Source organism: Plecotus auritus, assembly GCF_963455305.1.
Source record: "Plecotus auritus genome assembly, chromosome: 7".
Classification (NCBI taxonomy): domain Eukaryota; kingdom Metazoa; phylum Chordata; class Mammalia; order Chiroptera; family Vespertilionidae; genus Plecotus; species Plecotus auritus.
The window spans coordinates 135,037,861-135,056,169 of record NC_137774.1 but is presented as its reverse complement, the minus strand read 5'-3'; the positions used below and the strand labels follow the sequence as shown (position 1 = coordinate 135,056,169).

Below are 18,309 nucleotides of genomic sequence, written 5' to 3'. Positions count from 1 at the left end.
CATCGATTGGCTGCCTCCCATACGTATCCCAACTGAGGTTCGAACCTACAACCTGGGTATGTGCCCTGACTGGGAATAGAACCTGAGACCTTTCATGCACAGGATGACACTAATCAACTGAGTGACACTGGCCAGGGCAGGCAAGATTTTTGGAAACTTGTCCTTAGAAGTTCCTGGGTTAGAGGGACATCCCTGAAATCCACAAGTTTACAATTCTTATACATTGCCAGATGATAGTGATTTGTGATATGCCACATCATATGACGGATGAAGAAGCAATTAGTCATGCCCCCAGCTACTGTTGCCTCGGAGATGTTTCATAGTGTAATACGGGGAGTGTCATGCTGCTGAGTGAATGTCAAACTCGGAGAAGGAAGAAGCTTTCTGCCAGAAACCTTCTAGAACACTTCCTTTCACAGCTCCAGTAGCCAGAGGCAGAGGATTAAGACATCAAAACCACAGAAGGTGCTAATGCAGGGCCCTTGGGCTTAACTGCAGCCTGTAGGCACCTTTAACTAGTTAAGAAGTAAAATTTCGAGGCTCAGAAACTGTTCTTGAACTAGAAGTACCAAAAGACAGAATTTAGCAATTTGGACTTGAAGCGAGAAACTCATACTCCTGTGTAGACTATACTGTAGAGAAACCCAAGGAAGGCTTGGCAAATAGACTGTTTCCTTAGCCACACTGGGAAAGAGGGCCATGCTCTTCTCACTGTGGGGCTCTGGAAGCTGACATAGGCCCCACTTGCAGTGTTGGTCATGTGGCCTTTTCTCTTGAGACCGCCTGGAGAGAGAGAGGGAGAGAGCTCTGGTGTCTCCTCCTCTTGGTAAGAATACCAGTCCTATTGGATTAAGAGCTCACCCTTATGACCTCATTTAACATAAATTTCCCCTGTTTTCAAATACATTCACATTGGGAATTGGGGCTTCAACATATGAATTTATGAGCGGGACACAATTCAGTCCATAACAATCCTTATTATCCAATTCCGGGATTATTATAGCTCTTTACTGATCCTCATTCCTGACTCCTTTCACCAGTCCTTCTTGAATATGAAACTAGACTTATCTCAGTAAAATAGCACTTGTAAAGCACAGTCTTATTGAAAATCTTCAGTGATTCCCAATGACTAGAATTTCACCAAACTCCTTAGTCTGGCATTTGGTTGGGTCCTTTGTCATAGCCTACCTTGTCAGCCAAAATAATGCTAATTCTCTTTCCCCATACCACACACCTTTTGAATACTCTATTTCAGTGTCCTTCGACCATTCCATGTATGTTCCCAACTCTAGGTCTTCGCTCCCATTATTCTCTCTGGATTATCCTCTTTTCCACTTATTCAAACACTGCCCTTTTTCCCAAGTGCCACACCCCATCTCCTCCGTGACATCTTCTGCATCACTTCCACTTATACCCACAGTGATCTTTCTTTCTGGGCTTGGATTACATTTTCATAGTAAGTGTTAACACATTCCCATTGAGTATATCTGTGTCCCTGATGGAATTGCCGGAGAGCCAGTACTGAGGATCTTACTTTTCTGTGTCCTCACAGTGCCTGGCATAGTGGTAGGTACTCAAACAATGTTCTAATTGTGTGGATGGGTGGATAGAGGGAGAGAAAGAATGATATTCCTTTGATAAAGTTTTCTGAGAATCTTAGCTTTCATCTCCTGAGAAAATGTCCATAACCCTATCCAAGTTTCTTTCTATTACATCATCCTATTTTAGATCCCTAGATAACCTTCACCACTACCTAAGAAGTTTATCGTTTGTTCTTCCAACCCTCCATAATATTCTCAATTCCATCGATATAAGAGACTGTTTATGTCTTATTCCCCAGTGCCTAGTTAGTATCTGATACACAGTTACCACTCAGTATTTGCTGAACAAATGAATGAATGGATGATTTTGGCATCCTGTAGTGTAATGAAATCTTTTGGAGTGGAAGGTATGCCTAGCAAAGTGCACATGCGGGCTGAAGAGGGCCTGAACCTTTTTCTTATTACCCATCAGGCATTTAGGAAATGTCATACTAATTCAGAAATGAATATACTTTGCTTTACATAGTGTATATCTTAAGTCAAATTGGTGTGAATTAATAATTTGTACCCTGATTTAGACTACCGAAAACCTCAAAGTGCTTATTCATAAACAAGAGTATTTATGCAGCTGTGCAGTCTACTACTTTTTTTTAAAGCCAATGTTTAATCATTGGACAAACACAAATTTATTTTGTAAGACGGTGAATTTGTTTTCTAAATCTAGATTTTTCACATGTGGAGTTTTCTTTTTTTAATATATATATATATTGATTTCAGAGAGGAAGGGGAGAGAGAGAGATAGAAACATCAGTGATGACAGAGAATCATTGATTAGTTGCCTCCTGCATGCCCACAACTGGGGATTGAGCCCACAACCCGAGCATGGGCCCTGACGGGGAATGGAACTGTGACCTGGTTCATAGGTCGGTCGATGCTAAACCACTGAGCCACGCTGGCCGGGCATGGGGAGTTTTCTTAAGGTGGTAGAACCTACAGTGACTTCCACTACATATAGAAGAAGTTTCAGGGTCTTCCACCTCCTGCCTTCTTTCTTCCTCCTTTAATTCTACCAGTGACTTGCCTGAGCTTCTACAGCTCTAAAAGGCAGCACCATGGTTCAGATTCATCCTTCTCACTCTGAGTTCAATGAACCCTCACAACATTCCACTGTACCCGGCTACCTAATAAACTATATCATTCCACTTACCAGGTGGTTAGATTTCCAATAAGGTCCACCACTAGGAAAGTAGTTTTAATCCAGAAGCTCTGGAAGGTTGATTGGTTGATTAAATATTTGGTTATCTAAAGATTAACCAGAAAACTGCTATTGTTTTAACCTTTATGGTTATGAATCATTCAGAACATATTAGTCACATTTTCTGCTCCTTTAGGAATTCTGGAAGAGTCATACCATCTTAGAATGGGGAGGAATCTTAGTTTTTCAGAGTCTTGCAGTGCCTCGGGGCCATAATTCTGAAAGAAAGTCTTATTTAATATTAGTATAAAACATACAAGCTATTCAGCTGACCCTGGACATAGCGGAGGTTTAGTTTTTAAAGAAATTTCTGATGTAGTTGGCTTTCTTTTGATTTATTTCTTGGACATTGACTGCAAGTCTTTTTCACTTAATTCAATTTTTTTATAATGTTTGTTTTTCTGGCTTTGTTCTGTAACCTGAACCCAAATTTTATCTGCAGTGCCTAAGCTCGTAGACGGCTGTTATCCTGGAATACATTGAAACTGTGACATGGGAATTGGTCCAGCAATCACTTACACAAGCAAGCACTCAGGCTTCAGAGCTAAACGAGAGAATGATTTCAGCAAAACCATCTCTCCTCCATTTGCACATTTCTACATGTTTCAGTGACCAGGTCTGTGCCAGCAATGGGGGCAGGTTACACATTCCCACTGCAAACACTTGGTGCAGAGTAGAGGGCTGCACTATTTTTTTCTCTCCTTTCAGTAAGCCAGAATTGGCAGTGGAATTGTGTCTGAGGAAGACATTGAAAGTATTGGCTCCTCAGGGACAGGGAGGAAATATGTATGCCTAGTGCATTTCCCTCATTCCGTCTTCTAGTCCCACAGAAGAATCATATTCAGCAAAAGGCACTGGTCTGGGTATAAAATGTCCAATTAAACATACTTAAGTAGCTCAGTCCTATTCACTAACAACCTTGAGGTTTTCTACTCTGTCAAGGCTTAATCTTTTTTTTTTCTTTTAAAAAATATTTTTGAATTGATTTTTGGAGAGAGAGGAAGGGAGAGGATTAGAGAGATAGAAACATTGGAGATTGAGCCTGCAACCTGGGCATGTGTCCTGACTGGGAATCAAACCAGTAACCTCTTGGTTCCTGGGCCAATGCTCAACCTTTGAGTGACACCAGCTGGGCTTTTTTTCTTTTTTAATGTAGAAAGTTTAACCTAAATTTGTTTCTGTATGACTTGTCCCTTCAGGATTGAGCCCTTCATTTTCTCCACCAGAAAACTGGTTGTAATTTCTGTTTTATCATAGACTTCTCGCCTTCTTTTTTCTATAGTTTCTTTATAGTAATCGCATTCCTAGGGCATGAAATTTAGCATAACTGTAAATTTCAAAAAAAATGGCTGCCATTTGTAGCTCCCTGAGGGATAATGACTAAAATCCTATCTAATAAAGAGGGAATATGCTAATTGACCCTCACACTGTCACAAAGATGGAGGCACCCACAGCCAATAAGGAGGGAATATGCTAATTGACTGCCCTGCCCTCAAAGATGGCAGCGCCCACAGCCAATAATGAGGGAATATGCTAATAGACTTCCTCGCCCTCAAAGATGGTGGTGCCACAGCCAATCAGGAGGGAATATGCTAATTGACTGTCACGCCCTCAAAGATGGTGGTGCCCTCAGCCCCACTGGAGCGGCAGGCGCATGGCAAGGCCGGGCCTGCCGCCCAGGGCCGGCCTGAGGCGCAGACAAGCCTCGGATGGCAGCTGCCCAGCCGCCCAGGGCTGGCCTGAGGCACAGACAAGCCTTGGATGGCAACTGGCCAGCCGCCCAGGACAGTTCGAGGCTCAGGTAACCAGGGCCAGCCGAGGCTTGCGCTGCCGGCTGTGGCAGCAGCAGAGGTGTGATGGGGGCATCGCTTTCCCCTGATTACTGGGTCACCTCTTGCCCTGAGGGCTCCCAGATTGTGAGAGGGGGCAGGCTGGGCTGAGGGACCCCCACTCCAGTGCATGAATTTTCATGCACCGGGCCTCTAGTGTGTATATATAATCTGAATCCTAGATACAGTTTAAGAATGATTAGTTTGTGACTTAGCATTACATCAGGGATTGGTATGGAGACTAGTGATTTTATAATTTAACTCTGATGATGTTTGTTTAGATTCTGAATGGTCCCTTGGAAGTAGAGCAGATAGCAGCCATCAGGCTTAGTCCTATTTCAAATGAATGATTGTCCTTGTCTCTCAGTCTTGACCATTCAATGTGGGGTTCTTATAGGCATGGATAGGACAAGGGAGCATGGATCCAGGCAGCCTAGAAGGGAACCTTGGTGGAAGCTGTAGTACCAGGAAAGAAGGACTTTCTCCTCCAGCTGGAGTAGTATTGCCAGCAGAAAGCCTCAGCTCAGCTGTCAGTCCCATAAAGGGATTGCCTCAGCTGAAGAGAGCCACCTTGCCTGAGGTTGCTGAGATGACCATTTTTTGACATCTACAGCCATGCGACATTCCATGCCATATGTCTACTTTCAGAATTTTCTCTAGGAATGTGGTTACTATAATGAAACTACCCAGAGAAGAGAAGGCAAGAAGACTATGATAAAACAGAAATTACAACCAGTTTTCTGGTGGAGAAAATCAGATGGCCAGTAACTCCTGATCCAATAAAGGCCCCTCCTCCTGGCTCCACCTAGGACAATGCTGAAGCACCATCCCAGCTTCAGAGTCTTCCCTGTAGACAAGCCTGAGGCTTTCATTGAGACTGTCCTATCCTAGCTCTATCTCTCCCTCTGCTCAATCTTTCCTCACTCTCAGCCTCCCTCATCCCCTCTCTGCTTCCCTCCTCCTTTCTTTCTTTCTTTCCAGATGTTGATTCAAAAGATGGAAAGTCAGAATGTTAAACTGAGAAGAGAAGCAAAGAAGAATTAGATTAGAATTCTAATACCTAATTTGGGATTTAGAGTGACACCTTGCTTCTCAATGAAGGTTAGAAGCTGTCATTTGAAGCCTTCATCCAATCACTTCAAAGGTCGGTGTTAGGGGTAGAGAAAGAAAAGGAAGAATCAAATAAATGATTTCAATTGGATACTTTGTGCTTTACATTGTAACTCTGTTCTTGCCCTTGCTCTTATAAGCAACTCTGCCTTGAGTCCTTTCTTAGATCATCGCAGGTCTCCCCTGTGCAGCAGGCAGGAATCACTAAAAGATCCCGTGAATACGTGGCAGTGGTGCCTCGCAGTTCTACCTCAAAGTTCACATCAGCGGGGAGAATGAAAAGCAGCCTTGCTTCTAAAGATGTTCTTATTCTCCTTGAGCCTGTGTATCCTCCCTCAGGGGAGTGATGGAAGGCGCAGCATTTGACTGCCCTGTCCAGAGTGTGAGGAAGAGCCCTTGACAACTGGAGACTGGATGGGGTAGAAGCCAGGATGAAAATTTAGCGACACCCAAGAAAGAGTTGAAAACTCTGGAGGACAAAACCAAGAACCACACGGAGTTTCTGTTTTGTTTTTTTTTTTTTTTTCTCTTGGATCGTAGGAGAATTTGTGTGTTTTAAGTGTTCCTTCCTCTGTAGACCCTCACCCCTCAGCATGAACCTCCAGGTCATGAGTAGACGTGGAATGGACTTAAGAAGTCTGAGTCGCCATCCAACTTAGCCTCCAGAGTGGAAGGGTTGGGGGACTGTGGAAGCATGAGGTCTCGCCTTAGCTTTCTGCGTGTACAGGGAGGCGACCAAATCAGATGGGTGGGCTTGGGCTATAGGGTCCCTACTATTTCTGGATGGCGTCCTGATGTTTTGCTCAGGGATGTGTTAAAATGTCTTCGTGAAAGGCTTATTGCGGTGCTCCCCCCTACACCGCCCTCAGGCCCCGGCTGCTGTGTGTTGCGAGGGGAAGAGAGGCTGGGGCACTGGAGGGCGGCACCAGGATGGTGCCTTTGGACAGTGGAGGGGAGGGCGCCGAAGCGTGGTGCCGGCGGCCGCGCACTGGAGCCCGGCGGACCCAGCCGAGTGTCGGGCACGCTCGCCCAACCCGGGAGAGCCGGGAGCGGCGGGCGGGGCCGCGGGGCGCAGTGGGGCCGGAGCGGCAGTGGCTGCGGAGCGGGGGCACCTGAGGAGGGAGGAGGACGGGCGCGGTCTGAAAGTGGGGAAAGAGGCAGACAGGCGAGCGGGCGGGCGCTCTGGCCCGGGGGTCACAGGCGCAGGAGCCCGGCGAGGTGGAGCTGGGCGGCGGCGCGGGCCGAGTGGAGGGAGGAGGGGGAAGGCGGAGGCGCGGGGAGCGTGTTTGGGGCGCCGCGGCAAGGAGGGTGGCGGCTGCCGGTGCGCGCTGGGTGCTGTGTGTGCGCGCTCCTCCGCTCAGGGAGGAAGATGGCCCAGAAGGGAAAGTTGGGGTGACGCGTGCGGCCCCCGGAGGCTCGGCTGGGGACGCCGCAGTGAGCCCGACGGAGCGGCGGCCAGACAGGCCAGGGGGCGCGCAGTCCGGGCGCTGCCACTGCCGCCGAGGCGCCCGCCCCCTCACTGCAGGTGGCGGCGGGTGCGCCGGATCCGGGCGCCGGGGGCGCGGACGGGCGCGCGGGGGAGCCCGGCCAAGGGATGGGCTGCGCCCCCAGCATCCACGTTTCGCAGAGCGGCGTGATCTACTGTCGGGACTCGGACGAGTCCAACTCGCCCCACCATACTACCAGCGTGTCGCAGGGCCCCGAACCTCCCTTGCCCGGCCTCTCTGTGCAGACCGACGCCGCCGACGCCATCCCCCGGAGCCGCGAGTCCGGGCCTCCCAGCGCCGCCCGGGTCCGCAGGGCTCGCGCCGAGCTGGGCAGCAGCAGCAGCAGCTCGGGCTCTGCAGCCCCAGCGGCGACCACCTGCAGGGGCCGGAGGCGCCACTGCTGCAGCAGCGCGGAGGCCGAGACCCAGACCAACTACTCCAACCTCCAGGTAAACGCCAAGCGCGGGCACAGCTGGTGGGGGCCATCCGCCCCGTCTGTCCGGTTTGCACGGGTAGGGGGCTCCAGCGGAGTTGAGTGGCCGTGACGCGGTGGGGTTGGGGAGGTTGTCACTAAGGAGGAGTTTACTTTTCATTCGTGGGGGTGATGAGGGCCAGGAAATCTGAGCAGAAAAGACCCCTGAAGGGGTCCTGGGAGCTGGTTCTGGGGGAACGGGTGGAAAGGGGAGCGCATTGGGGAGCCGGCGGGCTGGCCGGGTTTCCATTGAGGGAGGAAGGCTGTGTCTGGGTTAATTTGAGTGCAGGGGTGGGTGTCATTGAGAGCATTCAGTGGCGAGTCTGATTGAATGAAATCAGAGCACCAGGACGATTGGTGACTGGTGCAGACCTGGGGCAAGGATACCGTAGTGCCTCGTATTCCAGTTTTTACCTGGGAAAACCAGCCCAGCTGCATGGAGTTTTAGGAGCTAGGCTGGGCATTTGTGAATGAATGAGGGTGTGCGTTTGTGGAAGATGGAGGAAGAGAACCAGAGTGGAACCTGTTGTTTGTCCCTAGTTTGGGTTGGCTGCAGACGGTACCTAATTGAGAGAACCTGCCTTGAGTTTGGAGGGTCAGCGGAGCCGAGTGAGGGGAGTGGGTTTGCAGTGCAGGGCAACTGTCTGAAGATGAAGATTCTGCACACACAGCTCATCTTTCAGGAGGGTGGAATTGTGAGGAAGTGGAGAAAATGATTTAAGTGATTAAAGCAGTCACCAGATATTTCTGAATGGCAGAAGGAAAAATGATTACTTTAATACTGCCCTGCTGTATGTTCTCAAAATACTATTAAATCCAAGAGGGTTTTCATTGTGTAAATCTGGCCACTGGGCCTTTTACCCATGAAGCAAACAGAATGACAATGGCACATCCTGTTGTGCAGAGGGAAAAAAAATACATCTCCATGACTTGTAATGTTAGATAGAAGCTGTGTGACATCCACAGCTTGTACATGGCCAGTGGGTTACCAGCAACCGTTCCATTGATTATACACAATTGTATATTTAATACTTGAAAAAGTTGTTCCACAATTGGTCTAGTGTGAGGAGCCTTCTGGTCTTCTTTGAATAAAGTCAGCTCCCAATGGAGGGACGGCTTGTGCTGGCTTCAGTCTGGAAGACCAAAATCCTCTTTAGTGCACTTATTTTAGCAGCATCTGATTTTGTAACATGAAGCTTAACATGATGGTTATTTATGGTTGTAGGCTTTTATCGGTAATAATTATATATGTAGTAGGATAATATAATCATTATAATAAAACACCATTTATTGAGCCCTGCTATCTGCCAGTTAATCAGCTTTCTCTTCTAGCTTTTGGATGTTAACCATGTGATGATAGAATTTCCAAAGACTAGAGACCTGGATGCATGACAGTACAATCTACCAATGGAGCATTTGTTATAGAGGCATGTGCAGAACATGTTTTTCTTTTGTCAAGTTTTTTGTTTTTTTGCTTTTTTTACACACTGGTTCACATAAAGTTTGCATTAGGAGAAATTTCAGGGAAATAAACTTTTATATTTGGTTAAATAATTAAATTGGGATATTATCTATAAAGACTATCCTTTTGCTTTCTTCTTGAAAATGAAATTTGAAGACATGGAGCAGTAGTTTAGAATGGTGACAACTTATGAACTTTGAAACTTTTTTTAGTTGCTTCAGAGAAATTGTGTATTTTGCCTTTCAAAGTAGCAGGATTCCCAATTTAGTACCTGGCAACTCTAGCTACTCCATGTTTGTTCAATGAAAGGAAGAATAATGAATGAATTCATTCCCTATGTTTTAATACTTCTCTCAAGAGGCTACTTAGAGACCAAATGGAGTAAGAACTGGAGGGAAAGTGAGTCCCAGTTATTAGCAGCTAGTATAAACTTGTATAAACATCATTGCTACTTGGCTGAAGTGTTAAAAGGCTTGACCTGCATTGGAATTTAACTCACTTTGCTTTATCAACAAGATTTCCAAATAAGAGCTTAATTCATTCCAAGCTATTACTAGGAATGTTGGGAATGAAACTGGTGGTTTAATGATTCAGCACTAATTGCATGTGTAGATCTCAGAAACTATAGATTTGAAATTAAATATGAGACCAGAATTATTATACAAATCCTACAGAATTGTTACTGCAGAATTGCTTTAATATATTTAATAGTATCCTTTTAGGACTTGTGATCCAGTGTCATATATATTTTTTTCAATCTCCACATATTCCATATTCTTTTGTAGTTAAGGTAATTTTGTAAAAACTACTTTTATTTATTTTTAGAATCAGAATTCTAACACCTAAGAGTCTGAGGTAGTTGCTAGTCATGGCTTCCATGCTCCCCCTCTCTAAGATGCTCAAGTAGAAAAGTAAAGTCTTTGCTTTTTTGTCCTGTTTACAGTGGGCTATAATAATTGTTTTTTTAAAAAATTCCCTTGGTACATCAATTATAAACCATATCCTCATTATTTACTTGGTCTCTGATGTTCCCCAGAGTACAAAAATGTGTGCTTGAACTCTCACTCTCTCTCTTTTTTAGCAATAATTCATCTCATTAAGCTTTTAGAATGATGAAGCATTATGATGTCAAACATGATGTCAACAGGAACCTTCCTGAATACCTAACTTACAAAAAATTATAAACATTAATAATTCATATGCAGTACAATGATATCATATGGGTTTCCATTTCTGGTAAGAAATTAGATTTGTCTCCAATTGCTGTAAAAATGCAACTTCCTAGCAATTTCTCTCCATCTTGTTTGCCTTTTTAAAAATAGTACTCCAACAGGAGAATCCTGCAGAATGCTCACTTCTGATATTGTGCCAGTTTTGTGATTCTTGTTCAGAAATCCTCAGAGGAGATAGTTGAATCTCTCTCTGGGAAGATCCGGGGGTTCTTACAAGTCTTTTCTAATACCAGCTGTTGCAACTGGGGAGGCAGCTGATACTAGGCAGCTGGTTGTAGAAAGTCTGTATTGACATACAGTCAACTGGCAGCCATCTCTATGTAGGTTAACTGTTTTGTGGATCGAGCACAGGAGGTGGAGTTTCCAAATGATTTTGTGCTGATAGGCAGTGTTGCCAGTTCCCACTTTCTCCTCCATTCATCATGCTGACTTCTGCATTTAGCCAGTATTTGTGCCAGACTCTGTGGTAGACACTAGGGATCCAGGGAATAGCCATGGAGTTTGGTAAGGAAAGCCCGATGAGGATGGGGAATCTCTTGCAAAAGAGTGTGTCTAAGCCACTGATTAATGACTTCTATAATATTCATTCCATGGCCCCCCAGAGTTTAAAGGGAAAAGCAATAGACATATTTTTCTGACCTTGTGGTAAATAATTAATGAGATTTTTATTTGGGGGAAGGATAGAACTGTTTTTGAAAACTATTATTTTTACTCTATAAGTATTTAGTGTACATGAGTGTCACTTGGAAGTCTTGATAAAATATAGATTCTGGCCCCAAATCCCAGTTTCTGATTTAATAGATCTTGGGTGGGGCCTGGGGATTTGGATTTCTAACAAGCTTCCAAAAGATGCTAGTGTGGTTGTTCTGGGGAACCACACTTTGAGAACGGCTGCTTTTAAATGCATTAAACTGACTGTTAACAGAGTGTAGGACATCACATCGCATGTATTTGGGGTACTAGTTATAGTTCTGCCTTCCCTTAGTTTGCTTTTATATGGGCCACCTGCCATCTCCATTTATGAAGTCAAACTCTGAGCCTCCGAGGCTGGCTGGAAAGTTTGTAAGTGGGGAGAGTGCTGGACCATGTAGCCCACTCTGGTTTCTTGAAGTGTGACTCCCCCTCAGGATCCATTGGGGTTTATAGATGCCAGTGTCTTGCTTTGCCATCACCGTGTCCCATGTGCTCTGCCCTGCTGGAGCCCTGTCCTGCCTGATGGAAAGTTGAAAGGCAAGGGAGGAGCTTAAAACAGGTCCACATGACATGGTACAGAATCATGTTCAGTCCTCGACTCTTGAAGTTCTTGCTAGACCTTTTCACCATTATTTTTTCATTTTAAAATGGAGCGTAAGTCTTACAAGTTGATTTAGTAAAACTCAGATTTGCTTTCTGCCATAGCTCAGCTTTCACTGTTTTCTTCAGAGTTACGTTAATTTTTAAGGACTGCCAGATAATTCTCCCTTACTTTAACTTTTGTTAAATAAGTCTTCAAAACAGAAAGTAACATAGTGCAAGCTGCTCACTTTTCAGAGGTGCTACTTCTCCCCTGAAATCCCACCCCAGTGACCACTGAGCAGGACAGGCCATGCTGGTGAGGACAGATCTTGTGGCACAAGGTTGGTGATGGGTTAAGGCCAGGAATCAGAATAGGAAGGAGGGAGTGCGCCCTACAGAACCAGGTGGGAAGACAGAGTCCAGAATCCACAAGACCAGCAGAGTTGGGGAGGAGCAGGTGAGTACTTTGGGGCCAGGTGGGCAAGTAAAATCTGGAATTCAGGGACTTGGCAAAGGTGAGAGTTGTTGAACCAGGTTGAGACTTCTGAGTGGGGACAGAAGCTGTTTACTTCCTTCTATTTGGGTTTCTCCCCTGAGGGTGAAGAGCTTGGTGCCTGCAGGAGACACCGGTGACGAATCAGAAGGTTGTAAGTAACTTCTGCACCTAGGTGAGGCAAGACTAACCCACCCGGAACTTCCTCACACCTGATCAAATAGTGTCTGAACAGAAAACAGATTGCATATTCATAAGGGTAATGGAAAATTAATCTAATGACTATTTCAGAAGTGTTCGGATGAAAGAAAATCATCCCAGTGATGCTGAAGCACCCTAAGATAGAAAAGGGGAACCTAGAAAAAGGCAATAGGCGGGAATGGTTATGGGAACCCGAGAAAACAAACCTAGAGGGTAGGGAAGACCCACAAGCTGTGGTCTTAAGGAGGAAAGCAACAGTTGGAAGCCTGTGGCCTGGCAGGGGAGCCAAGGGAGTAAATACTTCCCATTCCGTTGTCCTCCCGTTCATCCATCTCCAGCCAGACGGGTACCTCCTTTGGCCAAACACATCTGGAAACCAGAATGGCCAGGGAGCCCACTGACGGAGGTTTCCAAGAGCAGGGTAGAGAGGATCTTGACCATACCCCAGAAGCCCCTCTGTAACAAGTGTTGAAGATGTTCAGCATCATTAGGGATACCCTGCTAAGCTCAAATCAAAATGAGCAATTTTGATGATTGCTTAAAATAATGGCATTTTTAATGGTCCTTGAACTTATTGTTTATGTTTCTCGTTTGTTTAATGACTAATGATATAAAAATATGTGCAGTTATCTTGTTTGGAGACCTCTAAGTTATTGCTGAAAACAAACCCTCCTCTTCAGTTCACTCTCCGCCCTGACTCTGCTCAGACTTTCCTTAGTCAGCTCGAGCTGCTAGAACAAATGATCATGAATAGGTGACTGAAACCACAGACCTCTCTTTCTCCCTGTTTCCAGTCTGGAAAGTGCAAACTCAAGGTACTGCAAGGTTCTGTGCCTTGGTGGGTGCACTCTTCCTGGCTTGCAGATGGCTGTCTTGTGTGTCTTCACATGGCAGAGAGCAAGCAAGTTCTAGTGTCTCTTTCTCCTCTTACAGGAACACTATCATGGGGCCCCAACCTCATGCCCTCATCTAACCTAATTCCCTCCCAGAAGCCTCACCTCCAGATACCAGGCTAGGGCTGCAACATAGGGATTTGGGAGGGCACACATACTCAGTCCATACAGACTGTTTCTATCATGTCCTCTGCTCCTTACCCACTTCCCTGGTCCCCATGATCTCCAAGCCCAGAGGTAGGGGTGGGGAAAGAAAGTGCTCTTCCTGAGTGGGAAGTTCCCTGAGTGGGATACCAGCTTATTCAGCTTGTTACATTTTTGCTCAATTTGTACTTTCCTGCTCTCTACACCTTCTCTCTAGAGTCTTAAAAAGTTAACAAGTGAGCTTGACCATATGTTTATAAGCTGATATTTTCTATAAAGAATACATTTAAAACATTTTAACGTATTCACATGTGTTCAGGAGTTCATTTAAAAAAATAGGTGTTAACATCTTACAGTGAAAGTCTTAGTAGTTTTTATGTTTTAATACAAAACACTGCTTTTTAACAAGTTACAATATAGGTTAATTTAGATTTTGTTGTTGTTAGTTTCTTTCCCATTTTCTCTCTTCTTTCATTGATGGATAAAAGCCAAATTTTATTTAGGAGTTTGATGCTTCACTCTTTATCATCAACTTCTTGCACCTCTTCCTTTCTGCCTCCTTAGGGACAGTGCTCAGAAAAATAGTTTAGAAGCATGTAATTGCTATAATAAAAATGAGACAATTTTACTTCATCAATGAAAGGAAGAAAATATTGTGGTTATCTCTTGTTTCCAAGGTGATTCATATTTTCATGTATAGTTTGTACATTTTGCAACAAGATATGTAGAATAGATATAGTAATATTGCCTGTTGTTTAAGTCTTTGCTATTCCCAGAGCACTTTATATACATGGTTTTACCTAATCTACACAAAAACACTATGAGATACAAATTATTATTCCTATTTTACAAATGAGGAAATGAGGCTGCAAGAGGTAGAATAAATAACTCAAAGTAAGGGCTGGAATTTGAATACAAGGTCATCTGAATCCAACTTCAGGGTCCTTATCCACTGAGCTTTATTGTCTCTCTCACAGGCCTGAAGGCCCAAGGCTGGTCCTGTACCTATAGAGTTATGTAGAGCAGAGAGGAGAGAAACATGTGTGTGCGGGGGGCAATCAGGGGGTCTTGTGAGTGAGGTTTTTCCTCTTACATGTTCACTGTCACCCTTCTATTAGCTTGAACTGGAATGTTATTTTGAATTGAGTGGAGAATGTAAAATGCATACAAAATTGGAGTAGCTTTGTCAAAACAAGTCATTATTTTCAATGAACACAGTACTTGGCACATTAAATATTATACAAAGATAAACTGCTAATAATCCTGTGGTTGCTATTATTTCTGTTTTGCTAATTAAGATGAGATTGGTTATTTGGAATTCAATATTGTTGAAACATGTAATTGTTTTTTTATTGGGAAATGTATCCAACTTTCAAGTAGATAGATTTGGCCAATGTAGACGACTGACTAGATTTATGCAGACATACACATTATCCTGAAGCTTTGAAAACTGCTGATGGGTTTGGTCTGCCTCGGCTGTATTTCCAAAGGAGACAACATGGTAAAATCTTGCCTGTTGAAGGCCCAGGATGGAGTTTGAGTTCCGTGACTACTGGGCCAACACACAGCCTCTGCCCTTGTGGGTTAGGGCCTTAGTATTAAAACCCATTCCACCAGCGGATGCTTCATAGACTTCAATAGTGTTCTGAGCTGAGCTTTGGCTGGAACTAAAAGTTTCTCTTTTCTCCACAGTCTAATAGAAACCCTGACTACCATAGCTCCCCTCCAGAGTTCCGTCAGAATTATACCCACCACAGTGATGACCAGACAAAGATGAGAGCAAAGGATCAGCTTTGTCATTGGCTGGGCCAGCACTGATTAATATCACTTCCCAGAGTCCATCGTGTGCATGGACTCTGTGAGCTTTCCAAAGCTCAGCACCTTTCTCTGCGGAGATCTGGCCCACTAGGATGCTGATCACGGAACCTTCATCCCTTTGGGAGGAGCTGGTGAGGGCAAGGAAGGTGGCCCATTATTCTCACCTCTCTAATGGCTGTGACAGGGAGGGGTGCTGCAGACACTTTCTCCCCTCCCCTTTGTTTGTTGAGATTTTCAAGGCGGGAGAGAGAGGGAGAGGAAAAGGCTAGAACCTCTTCTGTGTGTCAAAGACGCAAACTTTGAATAAGAGAAAATCAGAAAATGCTTTGAATAAATGTAAAAGACAACCCTCACTTTTATATTCATATTCCATGACAGAAATATACTTTGTAAGGCATCTAGTTGATATTGGGAAATGGTTTTCATATAGAAACAATGTTATATGTGGCATTAGGGTTTCCAGGTTAGCCCCAAAATGTATTTAGCCAGATTGTATAAATAGAATAAGTAGAATACACTGAGTGGCCAGATTATTATGATCTCTGAATGCATAATAATCTGGCCACTCAGAGTGTGTGTGTGTGTGTGTGTGTGTGTGTGTGTGTGTCTATATATATATATTAGAGACCCGGTGCATGAATTCGTGCATGGGTGGGTCCAGCCAGCCTGTCCAGGGGGAGGGGACATGGGCGGTTGGCTGGCCTGCCTGCTGGTCGAACTCCTGGTCAAGGGGACAATTTGCATATTAGCCTTTTATTATATAGGATATACACTGAGTGGCCAGATTATTATGCATTCAGAGATCATAATAATCTGGCCACTCAGTGTATATTTACAATGTTGAAACCATATTTGAGAGAAACATAAAATTGAATTAGAACTAGTGTTACTTCTGTATGTGTTTCCTTTGGGAGAAATGGGCTTCATGGGAGGGTGGTGAAGCAGAGGGAGAACCTGTGACCTCCCTTGGGGAGTAATTATCCTACGTGATTGTTAGTGCTGAGGAGGTGAGGGGCTCAGGTGGTGGAGAGAGAGCTGGGGTACAGTAGGGAGCTCAAGGGGCTTGACAACTACTTCAGTGTGAATCTTTTAATTCTAACAGCTCTCTGTTTTTAAATTGTAAAACCATTATACATAAAAAATTTAATAACTACTATCTTAGTTTGGGCTGCTATAACAATAATCCCATAGACCGGGTGACTTATAAACAACAGCAATAAGTTGCTGGGAAGTCCAAGATCAAGGAGCCAGCAGATTTGGTGTCTGGTTAGGATGTGATTTCTCGTTCATAGTCCGCAGTCTTGTCACTGTGTCCTCACCTGTCCATTCAAGAGGGCTCTGTCCTCAAGACCTAATCACCTCCCTAAGGCCCCACCTCCTAATACCACCACTTTGCGGCTTAGGATCCAATATATGAATTGGGGGAGGGGTGGGAGTGTCAGCCATTCAATCTGTAGCAACAACTGTACTTAATATCAATCACATTTTTCTAATTGTCCTATTAGTTTTTAGCTTTTGGTATCCAAATAAGGTTCACTCATTGTGATTGGTTGATGTGTCTTTTAAGTCTCATTATCTCTGTGTCTCTTTTCACTGGCAGTGAGTTTGTTGAGGATCCTGGGTTGTTTGTCCTGTAGCTTTCCCCCCATTCTGTGTTTTACTGTTTGCATTCCTGGGGTGCATCTAACATGTTTCTCTGCCTTCTGTGTTTGCTAGAAACCTGTAGTTAGGTTTAGAGGTTTGCTCAGATTATGCTAGATTTTAGGGGGTGAGAATACATTTTAGATGATACTGTGTTCTCACATCACATCTGTGTTTTGTTGTCTCTTCGCTGACAAGGAACCCATTATTAACTATCGCTGCTTACATCCATGAATAGGGGTGTAAAATTGTAATATTCTTGTTCTATCATTTCTCCTTCACTTATTAGCTGGAATGTCTCTAAAAAGAAAACTAGTTGGTTTCCCTGGGACAGAGTTTATATAGGAAAGGAAGGGTAAATGTGTGAATCTTTCCTCTTATTTCCAGTTTTCAAAATGAGATGATTCCCTAGCATTCACCTGGGGTGACACTGATTTTTGGGTACTTGTTTCTCTGCTTGCTTGTTTAGTATCACTGTGGATCACACATATATTTGATGCACGTCAACTCATTGCAGTTGTTATTCTTTGGGTGCTCAAATTGCCCATTTTTGGCTGGGGGGAGCCCAAGTTGATGAGGCACTTTTTGAAGAAACAGAGCAAAGTTGATTAAATTGTGTCCTTATTCTTAACTTTTCTTTTCTTTCCTTTCCTTTCCTTTCCTTTTCCTTTTCCTTTTCCTTTTCCTTTTCCTTTGGTAGATGAGGACTTGCGGACCACCTGTAGGTGGAGCACATCTTGATGTCTGCCTACTAGTCGTTGTTGTTCCATGCAATTGAGTCGGCTGTGACCCCTGGCGACTCTATGAATGAGCGATGTCCTGTCCTCATCTCTAGTCGTACTGAACCTCACTGCAGCTCTTTTCCTATAATTTTTGTGGCTACCGAGGGGAAACCTGGTGTGATGGAAAGATACTCATTGGCCAGGGCTTGAGCTCCAGCCCTGCCTTATGCAAGCTTCGTGACCTTGGAGAAGCTGCATGACTCCTCCTCCTCATAAGGTGGGGATAATGCACCCTCCAAAGGATTGGTGCGAGTGTAACAGATGTACAGTCCCTGTAACCTCCCTGGTCCTCACGAGTGTGTGTGTGTGTGTGTGTGTGTGTGTGTGTGTGTGTGTAACTAAGTCTCTGAAGTCTGGAATGTATCTTACACCTACAGGGCAATACAATATGAAGAGCACATGTCAGTGCTGAATGGTCACATAGTAGCTACTCTAAAGGGAGAAGGGAGGAAAAAAGTGAAACTTCACATAAGAGCTATAAATGAATCAATTGTATTCTGCTATTGAACTTGACAAGAAGTATAGCACAGTAATTATGTTGGTTCTTTGTCTCTTGGTTCTCAGCTCCATCCTCAGATTTTTCATATTCTCTTTTGTATTATGTGAGGCTAGAAGTTGACAAACTGTGTCTTAGATTTCTTTTCCAGCTGGGCTCCTGTTAGATGTTTCAAGTA

The 18,309-nt window shown here is 44.4% G+C and overlaps 1 protein-coding gene across 6 annotated transcripts in view; it reads left to right on the top strand.

The window, feature by feature from the left end:
* Positions 1 to 18,309, top strand: part of PDE8B (phosphodiesterase 8B) — a 220,763-nt gene that overhangs the window by 31,068 nt on the left and 171,386 nt on the right. For 4 of the 6 annotated variants that reach the window (XR_013961211.1, XM_080680279.1, XM_080680277.1 and 1 more), the window contains exon 1: positions 7,256 to 7,671. The exons of 1 other annotated variant lie outside the window; for it this stretch is intronic. Coding sequence is in view for 4 of the 5 variants with exons in the window: in XM_080680279.1 (XP_080536405.1) it covers positions 7,330 to 7,671 (342 nt within the window). In the remaining variant the exon portion in view is untranslated. Of the gene's footprint in view, positions 1 to 7,193; positions 7,672 to 18,309 lie in introns of those variants that run through there. One more of the 6 variants, XM_080680281.1, reaches the window with a different exon arrangement.